We start from the raw sequence: 18,223 nt of genomic DNA, 5'->3' as shown, positions 1-18,223 counted from the left end.
TGCCAGGTGAGAATCACAGGCTTGGTTTTATAGTCTGGGATTATACATGTGGATTCCTCCAGAGAAAGGGCATTTTGCAGGTAGGCCATGTTCGGGATGTGTGGCTCGTGTGGCACACACTTCAGTTGTCCTCAGTCTTTGTGATAGAAACGAGAGAACAGAAACTGTGACGGGTGTGCTTTCCCTCTGTGGCCAAGTGTCAGCTGGGAGAGATGGCAGAGAACAGTTAGGCCAGAGGGGATACTACAGACACCGTCCTTCTGGTTATGTGGCACAGCGGTACCGTTCTTAATGCCCGTGTATCACACATTTCAAACACTGCTTTAGGTAGTAGGGCAGCATTTCATTTCTTCTAGAATCCTGAAAATTGCATGTTAAAAACCCAACTTAGTAGCTCAGTGATCCTCAGTAAGTTCCGTTAAATCAACTCGTTTCAGTGAATTTATTTTTCAGATCTAAAAATAATTCACAGTTGGTTTTGACCTTGCTGAGATATTTCAGAGTGATAGGAAGTTACAGATTTTTGGCTTTTCTTAGCACAAAGCAGAAATTCTCCTTAGCTGTTTCTTTCCTGCCTGCATCACTGGTAATACTGCTGTTGTTTTAGGATTTTTCTTCCAGGTTGTTTTTACAGATATTTGTGTTGTCCTCAATTGCAGTGGTTGTGGCTTTAAATAGATGGCTTATGCACATCTGGAATTGGTGGAAATTTTCCTTTAGGGATCTAACACGTGGTATAGGAGTTAAATTCCCCTATCCTGCATCTTTTGTGGGATGCCAGGGTACGCACTCAGTGTTTGCATGTTGTATTTTTTCCTATTTTTTATTTATATTTTTGTTTTTTTTTTTTTGTTTTTTTTTTTTTTTTTCCCCAGGATAAGTCCCGCTTTTACTTTCTAGTAGAGCACTTGCTTGTTTATTACCAAGTGGTAGAGTTGGAAAAGCTTATAAGAAGTCAACTTGATAGTTCACTGACTGTTCTAAGAATGAACCCGCTTTATTTTTGGCAGTGTATTAAAGATGCAAGGGGTTGCTGAAGATAGAATATACAAATATAAACAGGACTTGGAGCTTCCAGGCCAAATGAACTGCTGCAATACAATACTGTTGTCCCTCGGGGTCTGTCTTGCGACTGGTGCTATTTAATATCAGTGACATAGGCAGTGGAACCGAGTGCATCCTCATCGTTTGCTGTTGACACCAAACTGAGTGGTGCAGTTGATGCAGCAGAAGGAAGGGATGCCATCCAGGGGGAGCTGGGCAAGCTTGAGGGGTGGGTCCTTGTGAGCCTCATGAGGTTCAACAAGTCCAAGTGCAAGGTGCTGCACCTTTTGCGTCTGACTTTAATTTATGCTGCCCCATCTCTGGCAAATGGCAGATAGAAGCAGACTTAGTGTGTGCCTGGCTTGTGCTGAGCCAGGCTAGAATCCTCTGTGAGGGATCATAGAGTCATTAAGGTTGGAAAAAAACTCCAAGATCATCTGGTCCAACCATCTCCCTACCACCAATGTCACCCAATAACCACGTCCCCAAGCACCACGTCCAACCTTTCCTTGAGCACCCCAGGGACAATGACTCCACCACTTCCCTGGACAACCCATCCCAACGCCTGACTGCTCTTCTGAGAAGAAATGTCTCCTCATTTCTAACCTGAACCTCCCCTGGCACAACTTGAGGCCATTTCCTCTAGTCCTATCACTAGTTATCTGTGAGAAGAGGCCGACCCCCAGCTTCCCCCAGCTTCCTTTCAGGAGTTGTAGAGAGCAATAAGGTCTGTCCTGAGCCTCCTCTTCTCCAGACTGAACACCCTCCGTTCCCTCAGCCATTCCTCACACCACTTGTGTTCCAGGCCCTTCACCAGCTTTGTAGCCCTTCTCTGGACATGCTCCATGGCCTCCAAGTCTTTTCTGTAATGAGGGGTCCAAAACTGAACCCAGCACTCGAGGTGCAGCCACACCAGAGCAGAGTACAGGGGGACCATCACCTCCCTGGCCCTGCTGGCTGCACTATTCCTGTTACAAGCCAGGATGCCATCGGCCTTCTTGGCCACCTGGGCACATGGCCGGCTCATGTTCAGGTGAGCATTGTTCAGCACCCCATGATCCTCTTCTTCTGCACAGCATGAAGCTAGGATGCAGCTACTGTGAAGATTGCCATTAAAGCAGAAATACTTAATAGAAACGGTCGTGTATGTTTCCAGCATGAGCACTCTACGCTTGTGCTGATCAGCTTTGTCTCTTGATACAGTGCTGTCTTCATTGTTTTCCTGCAGAACTTCTGGACAAGCAGTCTCATCTCTGGCCAGGATAAAGCATGGGCAAGCAAACACCTGCATGTTTCTAGTTGTCTTTGTGGCTACCCTTGTAGCTTGCTTCATACACTAATGAAGATCTGTCTTGTTTGGTATGTAGATGGATCCTGAGTACCGGGTGAAAAAGTTCTTGGCTCTTTTGAGAGAAGAAGGAACGTAAGTACTTTATGTTAAAGCATTGATTAAAATTCTATTCTCCGCGCAGAAACAAGGCTGCTGCTTCCTGTTGAGGGTAAACTGCACAAGGGTACATCTGAGATCCGTGTTGGCTCCTCCTGTATTTACAGAACTGTATATACGTTCTTCGTACAGCTATATGCCAGTTTTTATTGGGAGAGGGAGGTTCTGAAGACTTTTTGAGAACCTGCATGCCTGAATTCTTCGCTTTTCTTAATTTACCTGTGACTTCTAAAGTTTAAATGAGAGACTGGACTACAAGTTAAGTTAAATCAAGAGAGATTGTGTAGAGTTGAAATCCATCTGTTTATCTCAAACCTGGAACTTTGTCTTCTAATGCACGTAGGGCGGTATCTGTGCTGGGGAAACTCACAACAGGATCTGTCTTGGCTACATGTGAGTGGTGCTTTTATACATGTGCATGCTTTCTGAATGGATTTGGTTTCTTTTGCTAGAGTTCCCTAAACTGAATATGGACCAAGTGCAAGATCAACAGCTGGAAAAGTGACCAACCTGGAGAATATACACTGGGATCTTTACTCTTCTGTGTTCAACACACTGGACAAAGTGAAATGCTCCCCTGTTTACAAGAACCCAATGTGGAATTTGCATGTTTAGTGCAATACAGTATCTTTATTCTTTGTCTTTAATATACAGATGTCATGTGGAAGTGTCTTCTAGAACACTGTGCTTCTGTCTCTGTGCAGGCAAGGCTGCATTCTCATTTGATTTTAGCATGGGGGAAATGTTCTGTAAGTTTTGAAGCTAATGCTCACTTGTGTCCATCATCCACTAAGATAGGGAAAGAAAATGTGACTTCTAGTAAAACCCAATAGTCTGTGGTGAAGGCTTATTAAAGTACTACTCTGTTGTTCTGATTTGATGAACACTCTCTTCAGCGTTTTTCTTTGTCATCCTGTGCCTCACTGAACGCTGAGGCTGCTAACCCAAAGTCAGTGACCACAATAATTCAGCTCTAGAATTTCCTACATGCTAAATATCCATTTTTACCCCTTTCAGGCCCAGGTATTTTGTGGCCTGATGAGAGAGAGACTGGCTACTGATATTAGGGACTGGAAGAAGGCAGGAAAGTATGGTGATCAGAGTAGAGGAAACTTTCAAATCCAGTATTTTAAGGCATTAAAACTTGTTAATTCAAAAACAGTTTTAGAGATGCTGATTATAACCTGGAAGCCCATTTGTGCAGTGTAGATGGCAGTTTGGGCATTTGCAGGCCTCCTTATTATCCCACCTTCCTGCCATATTACCAAAGGATGAAATTCCTCCTTAGAGATGAAGAGGAAGCCAAGCTCTGTGGATGCACGAGATGTGTATCGCCATGTGTTTTGCACTGAAACAAAGGAATGTATCAAACTTCGCTCTGTGGTCTTTCCCCAATAGTCATCTTGCATCAATGAGGTGCTGCTGATGACTGCGTGAGGATACTCCCCTCTGGTTCTTTGGCTCCACACGTTTAATAAGGTTCATGGAACATACCTCAATTTGGTGGGGCATGAAATCAAAGCCATTTATGAGATCTTAGTCAGTGTAGCTTCCTTAACTTGACTAGACATGCTGCTGAGGACAAGCAGCTTGTACCCAAAGAGGTGTTCCCAGGGAAGGAGGGTGCTTTACGTTCTTTCAGAGGTGAAGGTACTCAAGTCCTTATTGCATACTTATGGCAATCGGAGTATTTTAGTCACTCCACTCTAGTTTCTTTTCCTTTGGCAGTGCTGTTGTATTGTGATGACGTTGTGAGTCCCAGTGATTATTATTCCTCTCATTTTGTGTACGATCTTGTGACTTTTTGTTCCTTTCTTTCTTCTGCTAGTCCTAGCAGAACACATTAACTTATATTTCAGAGTAAATGATGTAAACCTTATTGTGTCTATGTCCAGAACTATATTGATGAATAAATATCTTGTTCAATTGCACATTAATGGATTCAATAAAAAAGCACAACTATTTGTGATGGTCTGGGGGACATCTGTGTCTTTGGTGTTAGCCAAACAGAGGTGTATATGTGGAGCGCTGAAGAAGATAGGAAAGTGATTCCTGGGCTGCTGCCCAGGAATCCAGAGGGATACTAAACACTTTGTACCTGAGCATCGATGGACTGAACAGATCCCAAAGTCTGGATAGCTTGACCACAGGTAGTCCTAAAGGAGTTGGCCAAGAAGACCATTTTAAACCAATCAGTCCGTTCTAGTTTTCTGAACCTTGCACTGCTGAGGAAATCCCTAAGATGCCTGAATGTGTACATGTGTGACTTATCACTTGAAGACCATGTTGGAAAACCAGGAAGAACTGATGGCCACAACCTGTTGCGTGGGTCTCCATCCAAGGAGTTTCCTGCAGGTGGCGAAAGAGGACGAGTCCTATCACATTTTGTTTAAGGTGCTGTGCCTGGGCAAGAGTGGCTTTATGGTGAGAACTATATTGCTTTGAACAGTATTGGCCAAATTCTTCATCGCTTACCTTATCCTGTTGCTGTGGCTTTTTTTTTTTTTTTCCCCATGAACCTTGCAGAAATGTAACAGTCTCACAAACTGAGCTGGTAGGCAAAGGCAAAGATGTTTGAAAGTGTTGGGGTGTCTTTTTGAGAGGGAGAGTGGTGTGGGGAAAGGGATGGGATGATGGACAAAGCTTCCACTCAAAGCTATTAAGCACTAAAAGCCTGATGAGGGCAGACTTCTCAGTTGTGTGGATTGTAACCACGCCTTGCTGATGCTTGTGTAACTCTGAAGGCATCACTGCTGCTGTGCTGGAGGAGGTGGTCCTCGCAGAAGTGTGCTGTGTCCAGCGTGGTGCGATGAAACAGAGCTAGGAATTGGTAATGGGTAATGCACAAGCAGCGTAATACAAGAAGCAAACAGCACACTGCAAGAAGGTAAATGTGTTTGGTTTGTTTATAAATTGGGCATCGGTACAGAAATACAGATTTATTATTATCTTTTTAAAGCCTTAAAATAGGGAATTTAGGACCACTGCTTTGGAAAATTGCGGGCACTTAAAGCATTGATAAGGTGTGGGAGATGTTGCAGAAACACCCACACAATTATTCACGCACAGGAAAAGATGTTTTAAGTGACAAGCTGTGGGTATCAGTCTGTCCAAAAGGTGCAGTGAGTCTGCAAATGCTTTAGTGGGGGGACAATTTGAAGGCTAAAGGCTATTTTATTCTAGTAATCTAGTGGTGTATGCACGTTATGGGATGCTCCTCTATAAATAAACACCTTAGCAGTCAGCTCAAGAATCTCATCACTGGCTGCATTGTGCCATCATTGTCTTGCTTTCATGTGACTGTCCCTGGGTGTAGGTAACAGGGTGAGGAGCCACCACTCCCGTGGATGTCGTTGGGCAGAACTTAAAGCACCTTAAGAGGCAAACCATACAAGCTGGCAAGTGCATGCTTTGTTTGTTTGTTTGTTTGTTTTTAACCTTCTCTTCAATGATGTACCACAAAGAAATGCAAGTTGAAATATATTTTTCTCCAAATATATATATTTATATAATATATAATCTTAGTTAAGTATATACATTGTATAATAAATAATGCTTATAAAAAGAGAAATTTTCTGAATATAAAATAAAAAAAATCAACCTCTACAACTTTATACAAAACTTTGGATACAGCAGATTGATGGAAAAAGATCTTCCATTCAGTGCTAGAATACCTGGCTACAGTAAAATAATTACAAGGCAATAAATGTTCTATTTAATATTAAATACCTTTTCTTGATTAAAAACAAGAACAACAACAACAAAAAACCAACACAAAAGGAGTTTTGTTTAAAGTCAGGTACTTGGAGTCTTTCCAGACACAGAATTTAATATATACGTTAAATAGAATGCATGTCAGAAGATGGCTGATTTCTGCAACGTGGGGGTTTCTTAGAGCTCTGCTGTGATCTTTAATTTCAGAAAACTAACGCTTATCAGGGTCTTCAAACCCAGCAGCTCTTCATCGTGCTCTGCAGAGGAGGAACTGAGAATTTTGGTCCAATCACAGATGTGAGTGTCAGGGCCATGTACTGTGCCCTCTATGTGAGGGGTCTTCCATCATTTTATTGCTCTTTGCAGGACAATCTACTACTCCTTCCTGTGGACAAAGAAATGAGTGGAGTAGAAGACACAGCTATAGAGTTTTAGATGTTTTTTGCAACTTCTATGTTAAACCACTGACACATGAGAATTGGCATCGGAACATGGTTATGTTGGTCCCCTTATGTTGGAGGAGCCTGCCAGGAAAAAGAGAATTGTTATTATTATTTTTAATTTCAGTGTTGATACACCATGAAAACATGAGCCCAAAGCGAGGGGCAATGGGGTCAAGGAGCACTGGTGAGTGGGAAGAGGGACAAACGCTGGTTCTTCTGCACTGGGATGGGTTATGGGATGTGTGTGGCCACACCTGGGGCCCAAATCCCTGCTAATGGCATGGAGCCTCTGTGCTTCATGTGGTCCCCTCATGAATGAGTTGCTGATAACTTAAATCCCAAGGGAGGGAGAGGCTCTGCCTGGGACTGTGACTATTCCATACAGATGGATAAAAGTCTCCCTTCCTCATCTGCCCTTGCCTCTCTCATGCTGGATGAAGTGGTTTGAACAAGTCTGTCAGGTGGGACAAGGCAAAAAGGCTTGGGCAGGTATTTCTTCTTGCTATAGCTTTCGTCTCCTCATCCGCTGTTGATGCTAAAAGCTGGTGTAGCAGCTAGCCTGGGGGATACCCCCTTATCAGAGAGATGCTCTGAGCTGGCCCTGGAACATAAAAAGTCATACTAGGGAATGCCCGGTGAATGGGTGCATCAGCGGTGTGCACCTGCCCAGATCACAGCTTGGGCTGCCCTGGAAAGATGGCAGCAAAACCTTAAAAACCTTCTCAGCAGCTGCACAGCAAAGAGCACACTGGAGCAGTGGTGTGATCCCTCATGAGAGATTGCAGCTTCACCACACGGGCCCTGCTCTTCCCCAGGACTTGGGCCAAATGCTGGTGGAGCAGCTCCGGATTCTGGTTTCCTGCTGTGCTCCTCCGGGGGATTTGGGGAGGTGGCTTTGGAGTGTGGGGAGCAGAGTGAGCTAAGGGGAGAGTGGCTGTAAGGCTGTGTGTGTACTCAGGTTTGTTTCTCCAGCGTAACTTAGAGCTGGAAGGAAGGGGCCTGGCTGCTGGGGCTCGGCTCCTTCCCTGTTCCTCCCCACAGCTGCTGAGGCCAGGCCAGCCCATGCCAGCAGGTGGGGGAACCTGGAGTTGTTCTGCTTTCACCGTGTTAAATTCATTTCCACTTGAAACCCCATATGAACATCTAGGGCCAGACCTGCAGAGGAGGTCAGAGCCGTTACAGCACATTGATGGCCATGGCTGTGCGGGCCTTTGCTGTGTCTGCGCTGTCCCTGCTTCTCCCAGACAGCCTGTCATGCCAAGCAGCATGAGAAAAGTCAGCAGATGTGATCTCATGTGTCTGCGGTGTTGGGTCTAGCCTCGAACTGTCTTGTGTGGGTGAGGCTGGGTGATGCTGTGAGTCCTCTCGGCAGCGCTGTGGCTGGCGGTAGGAAGGTGTCTGCTCCGACCAAATTGGCCAAGAGCACTAGGATTTTTTTGTGCCATCCTCTGAAGTGTGAGGCCACTGTATAGAGGCTGATCCCAGGGCTGGTGACCCCCTGGCCCTGCTCTGTAGCAACCTCCCATCAGTTGGAAACCTGCCGATGTTTACTTGCAGGTGTGGACGTCGTAGACACGTATGCATTCCTGGCAACTCACGTAGCAGCACCAGTGGAAGATGCAGTGACACTTCTCCTTCCGTTTCTCAGTTCTGGTGTTATGGCCACGACCGCAGCACAGTAGGTCACAGCCATCGATCCCATGCGAGGTGACATTGCATGTTCTGTCCCTTGTCCCAAAGGATCCTGTCTCTGGGTTGGGCTCGCAAAAATTGGGGGAGTTCTCATAGTAGACCAGATCCCGCTCTGTTGGTGGCTTGAAAAGAGCATACTTGGCCCTAAGAGTTTCTACCCATCCCCGAGATTCCCGGTGCTTTTCAACCACCATCTCAGAAGCACTGTCATATTTATCCTTCAGGTAGTCACCAATGGCCCGAAAGTCAGGCTGGGCCCACCAGCAGGTCTTGACTTCACAGCTTCCTGAGAGACCGTGGCACTTGCACTTCAGGTGCATGTGGTCCAGAATGGTCTGTCCAGGGGAGAAAAAACAGGCCGTCAGCAGTGGATTACAGGGCCGCGAGCTGGTTTTGAATCACCCCCCTCTGCTACCTGGATTCAAACATCTGATCTGAGCTTGGTCGGGAAGGCACAGGGTAACAGTTAATGCATGGGCAGAAATATCTCTAGCTGGATATGTAGCACTGGAAAAAACACTGCTGAGGTGGGCAGCTGCTCTAGTCCTCTATCTAATCCAATCTAATGCCAAGGTCTGATCCTTTCAAGGGAAGTGTTGGGATCCTCCCTGTCCTGTGTGTTGGACAATGAGAGCCCAGAGCAGCTGAGGGCTGGAGGATGTCTCTGACACCCAGATATGGACTGACCCCCTTGTCAAGGCTTTGCTACCAACCCTTCATTTTATGCCTTGAGTGTGCTGGTTTACACTAGAAAAGGAATGAAATTGTGAATCTAGGGTAATTATACTCTCTTACCCAGAAATCTCATTCAAGTGCTGCAACATAATCACTGATTTTTATTATGATTTTAAATGATTTTTTTTTTTTTTTTTTTTTTTAACAGGAAACTGGAATCATTTAACACAAGTTAGAGATTTGAGCTCCTGCCCTTCCACTTCTGTCTACTGTATTATGAAAAAGTGATCTCGAGAGTTTGCTCTAGGTAACCACACTAACGTGGTTAAAACACACTCCGTTTGCAAACGGCCCTGAGCAGACAGTGGTAAAGGTGCCTGCTTACAGCCAGGGTCACTAGGCAGGGGCTGGTTGTGCTGGACATGAGGGGTGCTTTAGCTGTTCTTAACCTCTACCTGCAGGTTAAGAAACCTGCACCTGCAGAGAGTGGAAATGCTGTGCCCTGGAAACACCCCTAGAAAGCTCCTGCTTGGGCACCATTGTGGTCCAGTTCTGGAGCCAGGCTGGGCCATCCTTGCAGACACGGATGGCCACCGCTGGGCCTGCTGAGCACTCACCGTCCTGCCGGCCTCGTTATTGTGTCTGTTCATGGCCGAGCGGGCGTCCGGCCGGTTCTCTCGAGCATCTGCGAATTCCCGGGACACCAGTACACCAAAGTCAGCGTCCTCGCTGCATCCCCCCCATTTCCAGCCATCTCCTGGAGGCCCTTTGTGGTGGGAATCACAGCCGCAGATTGTGGACGTGCCCTCGGCACAGGAGCGGGTCACAGCAAAGGCCACGCCAGCCGACGCGATGGCATGGACAAAGGCAGACTCTCGTGTGGCTGGGAATAAAGAGAGCCCATGGGATTTTCTATCATGGTTTTTTTTTTTTTTTTTTTTTTTTTTTTTCCTTCCCAACATTCTTCAGCATCTTCTAAATCTCATTAAGTCACTAAACATTATTTTACTCATTTTACAATGAACATTTTTGAATATAGTGCTGCTGGCTGGCATTGCCCTTTGAAACACAAAGGCAGGAGCAGCAGGTGGGAGAGAAGCATGGCTCCAGCTCTGTGTATCACAAGTGAGGTATGTGATCCAGCACAGGGGACCCTGCTTAAACAAAATGACAGCGAGAGCTTAAAGGGCCTCAGAAAAGAGTTACTGGAGTAATTAATAAATACCCTGGTCTAGTGGGAGGTCTCCCTGTCCATGGCAGTGGGTGGGAACTTGAGCTTTAGGGTCGCTTCCAACCCAAACCATTCTGTGATTGTTTCTGGTCTGGAAACCCAAAGAGGACTAAGGGACTCAGTGCCTGGAATTAGCCCAAGGGGAGGTGAAGTAACTTTTCTACAAGCTGAAATGGAGAAAAGGCTTCAGATGATACAGAATAGATGATGGCAGAACAAAGCCTAAGAGCTAGTGATTACAGTTAAATGCATCTAGACTAAACTAGGTGACTTTACAGCAACGGATGCTATTAGACACCAAAAAACCTTCCTGTCACCACTGAACTCTGTGCACGATGGCACCAAGGTTGTCGTAGAGATGCTGCACACCTGCCTGAACAGCTGTGAGCAAAGAAGACAGACCATGGGGCTGCATACTGGGGCCCTCCCCACACACTGTGGCTTGGAGACACTGTCCCCATTTGAAATTGTATTTCAGAATTAAGCTTGGACTTTCTCGCCCAGAAAATGAGTTCCTGGACGAGGTCCCTTCTGACCTTTTGCAGGCAGCAAGAGAATGTTGAGGTGTTCAGCCTGCCGTGGCAGTGACAGCAGAGGCTTTTTCACCTCCTGGTGGGGGACAGACACCAGGATGAGACAGGTTGAGAGCTCAAGATGGGATGCTGGGCCTGTCTGAGTCGCTTCTGCTTCAGCTTCACGTGACGGAGTATCTTTCCAGGCTGAAATGCCCTTGCAGGGTGGCTGAGCTGTTCACCTACACACATTTAACCCACCTGGCTCTGTAGCGGATTAAAACCAGCTGAGGATGTGAAGGGAACCTTGCAGTTGCTCATAAATTAGTGAACAATCCTGGAGGAAATCAAAGCAGATGAAACTCAAGTGTGATGAAGCAGGTGAAATTCTGAGTCTGTAACTATTGGCATTCTCCACGTACACAGTTGCAGTGAATAAATTTTGACAGGGACAAAGCTAGAGAACTCCTGAAAGCACTAAATGCTGAATAAAAGGTTAAATAAAATGTTCAGGATGCCTGAGGAGGCTGGGACAGGGAGCATGTGTGGATCTTCTGTGCTAAGAGAGAGGAAATGTTTCAGAAGAACAAAGATACACCCGGAATCCACATGAAGATGAAGGTGCAGGGGGGTTAATGAACTGCAGCATCTCTGCCCATCACCTCTTCCACCCATGGCCCTGGCAGGGGGACTTTCAAGATCTCCCCTTCTCTGGTCGTTCTGTGGGGTCTTAATCCAGAAAGGACGTGGACTTTGGATGATAGGAGCCAAAATGCACATGGGTATAGGAAAGCCACCAAAAGCCATCAAAATGTTTACATTGATTTGATGTTTCAGCTTGTTGGCTCTGAACTGGACAGTGAGATTGAGTGCACCTACACCCTGGCTGCACCAAAAGCAGTGTGGGCAGCAGGACAAGGGAGGGGATTGTGCCCCTCTGCTCTGCTCTCATGAGACCACACCTGGAGTCCTATGTTCAGCTCTGGGCCCCAGCACCAAAACTGCCTGCTCTGCCTGAAGTCTGCAAGCTCACATCAAGTTCCTGAAGGAGCCAAGGAGCTGCAGCTTTTCCTTGTGCCCTGAAATCCCTCCAGCAGCGCTGCATGCTGCACTGCACTCTCTCTGAGCACCAAAGCCATTCCTTCCTCAGCCAGTGAGAGGTTCCAGAAACATGAGGACCATCTGATTACAATGAGTTGTTCTGGGGAGAAATGAGCAAAGCCCAATACTGAAGTGCACCCCTCAGATGGCAGTGCGGGTGGATCTCCTGAATAGCACACCCAAAGCAGTAGCTGGCGTGAAGCCATCAAGACAGATTTTCCTAGCTTCCTGCTACCAGACAAAACTTACGAGATGTTAGAAGCATCAAAGAAACAATACTATAAATGAATATAGCCCTGTTGAGGTTGTCTTTGGCTGTTCTTGGTCCAAATTGCAGAGCATTTTTTGGAAGAGATCTCACAGCTATTCAGTCCATCAAGACCTGGTCATGGAGATCTAAATGCAGGATTGACTTCCCAGCATCCATCGTGCAGCTGTGCTGCTGAGGCAGAGGTGAGTGGATTGTCTGAAGAATGAATGAAGAGAACAGGGAGAGGCCACCAAAAACCATTGAAGACCTAGATCTAGCTTTCGATGATGGAAAAGGGGATGGCCTTGTCTGCTCTTAAATGTACAAATAAATGGTGGCATTTTCCTACCATGTGTTCTTTGAGTTTAATGCCACCTCATGCTGGTGCTCTGACTGATGGCCCTTTGAAAGCAGGCAAAGGTCTAACTTCTTTGAATTTTCAACCTGAATCATTTTTTTTTTAAGCCCAGTCAATTTAGATCCTTTGTTCCTGAGCTCACATTGGTTTTTGCTTCAAGTAGCCTTTTATGGTTCTTGCATTTATTCCATGATATTTTATTTTATTTATTTATTTATTTTTCAGAGCAAACCTGACATTTTACTATGTTTCAATATTTGTTTACTTATTCCATAACATGTTGTCTGCTCACTCATCAGTCTGTCTACCCATTTCTGCATTTATTCCTAGGTTTGATTCCTCTCTCCGGAATAGTGAGGAGAAGCAAATGGTTGTGCCCAGCTGAGAACTGTGACATGAATCTTTGCTCCCTGGACTTGGGAGTCTGGGGTCTTGCTTTAGTGACCTGAATGCTCAGCTACAGGAGTTTGACCATTGACTTCACTAAGGCTGTACTAAATACAGGCTTTTCCAAGCATTTTGAAAGTAATATCTCAGTCTCAATTTTTTCCTTAGGGACATTTTTTGGTCACACTGGTTCAAAGCATCTATAGTTGAACTATACTTCCCAGTGGGTCAAAGTCTGCATAGGTACAGCACCCTGGTGAATGACACTGGCGTGCTTTATCCCCTCACAGCATCTCATAAAGATGAGAGCTTCTCCCTCTGGGACAGGGTTGTCTCAAAACATCTCCAATGGATATAGTGGAAGTGCCTATGTCTCCTTGAGTGCTGGAATGGCCCAAGGCAAAATTGGGCTGCCCTTGATGGCCGTTTTCTCTGCCTGCACTCTCTGCACAAAGCCTTTGTCTCTCTTCTTCCTCTCTGTGAATTTATGCAGCTAATTTAGCACCTTTTAATAAATTCTTTTAATCTCCTTCAAAGTGTCTTTCCTTCTGCTCACTTACATTTCATCTTGGCCTCAAACATGGCTTCCAGCCCTATCTTCTGCAATGTGTGCGGTAGGAGAGGGAAGCAATGGGGATATTTGGATGCTATCTAAGCAGCTTGGAGACCAACTGGCCCAATGTGCAGGAGAGCAGAGTTGTGCTCAAGGTGGATGGTCAGAGGCTGGGATGTTCTGAGTACCACTGCTGATGGATGGTGTGTTGGTACACTGCAGGAGACATTTCCAGGTGCCTCATGGGTGTAGCTTACAGTATTCAGTGGATGCGGGATGAAACCAGAATTTTTCCCTGTCTCAGACCCTGGAGACTGTCCTGTCTTCCCAGAGCAGGGGTCATGCTCTTGCCTCCTGCCCTGGGGAGGTCTTGGTTGTGCCAGTTTTTGCTCCTTGGCCTGTGGTTTTCACTGCTGAGGTGCGATCTAGCTCCTGGAGCATCCAAAAATCAAGCTTCTCAACCTGATCTAATTTCACCTCTTGCAGGCACTCGAAAGAGGCAACTCATGGGTATGTGCCAGCCAAAGAAACATCTCTCTGATCTGATGTTGGGAGCTCAGATCTATAATGCCTAAATAAAGGCTGCTCAATCCTGTCTTTGCTGGTGGGATTGTGCCATAGTTTTCACTTTCTTTAATTCAAATTATTCTCTCCTTGCCTCCAATATGCCAGCAGAGATCCAGCTTCTGTCTGCCAAGGCAAAGCCTGTTTGCCTTAGTTATTTTTTACTGCTGCTCATAGGGGGACCACTGGGGGCTGTGGGCCACAGGTTGAAAATCACTGATCTAACTCAAGTTTTTCAGCCTGACAAAGGCTATTTGGGTGGCCTGTGATCTAAAGCAGATCAGATTAGATGAGCTTGTGAGCCCTTCTGGCCTCAAACCAGGACGGCTTCAGGGCAGAGGGGGAGGACACCAACCACTCTGCTTGCTGACATGCCTTTGCTTTGCACCCTGAGGGTAGGGGAAAGCAATGGGCACAGGCCGAAGAGCCACTGCGTGTTTCGAAGGTCTCTCTTTAAAGAGTGTGGCACTGGGACAGGGCTGTGTGACAGTGGCTGTCGGCGCTGCGCTGCGGACAGTCCCCATGAGCTCAGCTGGGCCGCACCGTGCTCACTGGGCAGTGCCACAGCGTGCACCGGGGGCCACTCGATGGCCGCCGGACCCCAACCCCTCCAAGCCAGCCCCTGCAAGTGGCATTGGGGCAGGGAGGGGGTGGCGGGGAGCGAGCAGCGAACACAAATGCGTCGCCTTGAAATTCTCCCCTGGGTCTGGGCGAGGAGCCGGGAGAATTTCCCAGAGATGAAATGAGGGAGCAGAGTTCCCAGAACCAGGGGAGGGGCTCGCGAGGGAGGATTAGAGCGATCTTGACAGTGCACCACTGCGACTGTCTCCCAGCCAGGCCCGTTACCTGCTGGGACACTCAATTTGCCATTGTTCCCGCGGTGTCACACTGTATTACCAGCATAATGCAGAATGTTTCCGCCGGCCAGCGTACCCACGGCACAGAGCACTGGCATTCCCCAGGAGCACCTCGTAGCAACGGGGCAATGTTCCCCTGTCCTGCCGTCACCCTCCAATCCCGCCAGCCGGGCTGGGAAATCCCTATTGATGGCTCTCCCCAGCCCCCCGCCACCGGATCAGAATGGCTAAAGGGCGTGTGAATGGTGCAGCAATTTGAAACGACTGCAGTGCTGGGATGGTATCGCTCGCCCTGCCTCACAGTAGGGGAGGAAGCTTAGCTCTTTCTCATCAGTATAAGCTTATTTTTCTCTCTCCCTCTCTCCTTTCCCTCCCCCTCCCTTTAAGCTGTTGAGTTTATATCAAGACGGCCCCTGATCCCACACACCCCTGTTTAGATGCAAATGACTGCAAGTGTCATGGCTGAGAAAAGCCATGGGTTATCTTGGTGCGGTCTGCCTGCCTTTTCACAGCTCGTGTCAGGGGCTTAGCCGAACGCACAAGGACCCCGAAGGCAGCCCAGGCCCAGCTGCCTTTCTGCACCTGGCCCGGCTGCTGTCACGCTCCTCATGGCTGCACACGGCAAGCGAAGGAGCGGTGGCACCCGCAGTGGGCTTGAGCCTGCCTCAGGGCTGAGGAGCACCCTCTGGAGAGCTGTCGGCATCCTCCTGGAGACGAAGAGTGAGCAAAGGGCGGCTGCTTCCTGAAGAGATGGGGGAAGAGCGGATCCCCTGGTGTGCAAGAGGTGGAGAAGCAGGCAAGGCCACTGAGGCTCCTGCTGAGCTTGGTCCTGCAGGCCCAGCCCTGCCCGCGGCCTCTCCTCTGTCCTGGAGATGGTCACCAGGTGCCTGCAGTGCCATCCCACCCCTTGTGCTCACAAGAGGCTCCTTTTGGGCCCTGTGCTTTAGCCAAAATGCCAGATTTCATCACTAACATGGGGAATTGTTGCTCGCTGTCCCAGCACGGCAGTGTCACGTGGCTGTTGGCTCAGCCTTGGCTTTGGGTAGGACTTGGCTGGAACAGACATTGTCTTTTAATAAAAACTGACCTTATTTTAAGAAAAAAAGAGAGGGAGAAGAGAGAGAGGGAAGCAGGTTTTTCTTCCCTCTTTGTCCTAAAGCTGCCCCAGACTGCACACCTGCACACCTGCAGTATAAATCATGCCGGAGAATTTGCTTGTAAAAACATGATCTTACCATCTTACCCCAGTTTCTGGGGTTGTTTTGCTTTTTTTTTTTTATTATTTCTTTTTTATTATTATTATTTCTTTTCATTTTGTTTTGTTTCTTTTTTCCTTTCCTTTCTTTTCTTTCCCTTGCCTTTCCTTTCCTTTCCTTTCCTTTCTTTTTTTTTTTTTTTTTTTTTTTTTTTGTAGCCCAAGTTAGAAGAAAAAGACATGCAAAAAAGAAAATTCTAAGGAAGATAATCAGTGGCCTGAGGAAATCTAAGGCTCGCCAGCTACTGCTGCCTCTGTGAGCTGGAATTTTGGGCAGGGCAGTGGCACATGGGTGGAAACCAGGTTGTTCAAGGCAGAGCCCTCAGCAGAGGTCGGTGCTCAGCAGCCCATGAACAGGAGCATTTCAGCCCCCAGGGGTTCTGCTGTGCTGTAATGCCAATGAATCTGAAGCCACACAAGATAGTGCAGAAGGAGATTAGAGTCCTATGGTGCAGCTGGAACAAGAGGCGAAATGGGGATGTAATGGGAGGCTGTGAGAAGACCCAGGGGCAGGAATCCCTCCAACTGTTTCAAGGATGGATGCCAGCGCTTGAATGTTGTGCCCAGAGGGAGGCAAAGCCAAGAGCAACCAAGAGGAGACTTCAACCTATGTGCCATGAGAGGGGTCCGTGCAGCTGAGCTGCAGCACATGGCTCCCTTGTTTTCTTGCACCGTTCTGCTCTTTAGACTAAGCTTTGCTTGAATGGAAGCAACTGTAATTAATATTTTCGTAGTTCCTTTAAACCATTATCCCCAATTTGTTTTCAACCTGTATTAGAAATGATTTTCTGTGCTACTATAGTGAGAAGTACACCTTTGAAGCTTTTTTCTATAATACCATTTTTTTTTTTTTCAATCTACCAAAGGGAGAAATAAATGAGATTAACCTAAATGTCACTCTGATACTTAGAAGTGATTTCATCCAGGTAGTTATCATAGCTTAAATACGGGCTATTTTGGGCTTCTTATTTGATGTCTATTGGTCTAGTGTGCAATGCAAACTGCAATAATGATTGTGATCATAGTTTGGGCTTTACTATTAATTAATGGTTCTTAATTTGTGGGGTTGCACCCCCCTGTGTGTCCTGGCTAGGACTGTGGTTACCTGGAAGTCAACAAGTTGAATGCAGCAATAATCACTACAGGTGCTCAGGGTCTGGCTGGGTGTAAAACACACAGGTGGGGGCTGTAGATCTTGGTTCGGGGTTATGGGCTTACAGCTCGATTTTGTTGTTGCTGCAGCTAGGGAAGGTGGGACTACAGCCCAGGAGACAGTGATGTTATGAACAAAACAGATGTGTCCAGCAACTTCTTCCTCAGCAGGGACAAGCAGTGTTGGTCCCCAGGTTCATCACAGCCAATGTGTTCTATTGGCAGGACAAAAACCTTTTTATTGCCAACATTAGCTTTTAATTCAGCTGTGAAAAATGGCTGAAAACATTGCATTTTTCTCTGCAGCTACTCATGCTGTAAACCTTGGGAATTGCTAAGTACTACCTAAGGTTACTCATTGGTACCTAGATGAAATGAATCCAAACTCTTCTCTGCTCATTAATTATCAAGGCAGCAGTGAAAAGACATTAGCACATTTTAAAAATGTAAATAATAACCACAATCAAGTGGCTTGGACTTTGATGTATCATGATTTCTGGATGATATTGTTTATTTTTAACCGTTCTATTTACATGTTAGTTAGATGTGAGAATTAACATGTTTTTCAAGCTAATTCCTGGCAATACAATCTATAAGACTATTGATACATCATGGATTGATCAGGAAAGCTGTATAGCAAATATGCTCAATATTTTTTCTTCTGTCAGAAGAGTTTCGGAGCTATAGGTGATATTTTATTTTGTCAGCTTAGACTGCATGGAAATGTTGAGGCATGTTAGCATATGAGGTTTTGCTCTAGTCCCTGCAGCTGAAAGAATCTTAAAATATTATTCATAAATTCAAAGTTCAGTTTGCTCATTAAAGGGAGGATGGTTCAAATCCAAATTTTTAGTGCTTTAACGATGACAGAAATAGTGGTGAGAGATTTTTCAGTGCCTGAATGCTATAATAGTTCTTTCATAACATGCTTAAATTTTTTATGGTAGTTTTAAGGGAAGTTAAGAATTTCTGATCCTGTAAGCACTGA

General features: G+C 46.4%; 2 protein-coding genes across 2 annotated transcripts in view; one reads left to right on the top strand and one right to left on the bottom strand.

Annotated features, from left to right (window-relative positions):
• The window catches only part of NSF (N-ethylmaleimide sensitive factor, vesicle fusing ATPase), a 79,172-nt gene extending 74,712 nt beyond the window's left edge, over positions 1 to 4,460 (top strand). The window contains exons 20-21 of the mRNA XM_035347653.1: positions 2,412 to 2,467; positions 2,944 to 4,460. Of these exons, the coding sequence (XP_035203544.1) occupies positions 2,412 to 2,467; positions 2,944 to 2,953 (66 nt within the window). The 3' untranslated portion in view covers positions 2,954 to 4,460. The remainder of the gene's footprint in view (positions 1 to 2,411; positions 2,468 to 2,943) is intronic.
• Positions 4,461 to 6,097: 1,637 nt separating this feature from the next.
• WNT3 (Wnt family member 3) overlaps positions 6,098 to 18,223 on the bottom strand; it is a 50,807-nt gene continuing 38,681 nt past the window's right edge. Inside the window, exons 3-4 of the mRNA XM_035347928.1 lie at positions 9,633 to 9,898; positions 6,098 to 8,675 (exon numbers count right to left, since the gene is read on the bottom strand). Coding sequence (XP_035203819.1) covers positions 8,196 to 8,675; positions 9,633 to 9,898 — 746 coding nt within the window. The 3' untranslated portion in view covers positions 6,098 to 8,195. The remainder of the gene's footprint in view (positions 8,676 to 9,632; positions 9,899 to 18,223) is intronic.

This window comes from Oxyura jamaicensis, chromosome 27 (assembly GCF_011077185.1).
Source record: "Oxyura jamaicensis isolate SHBP4307 breed ruddy duck chromosome 27, BPBGC_Ojam_1.0, whole genome shotgun sequence".
Classification (NCBI taxonomy): Eukaryota; Metazoa; Chordata; class Aves; order Anseriformes; family Anatidae; genus Oxyura; species Oxyura jamaicensis.
Note: the sequence above shows the minus strand (reverse complement) of the source record. Positions and strands in the feature narration are given on the sequence as shown.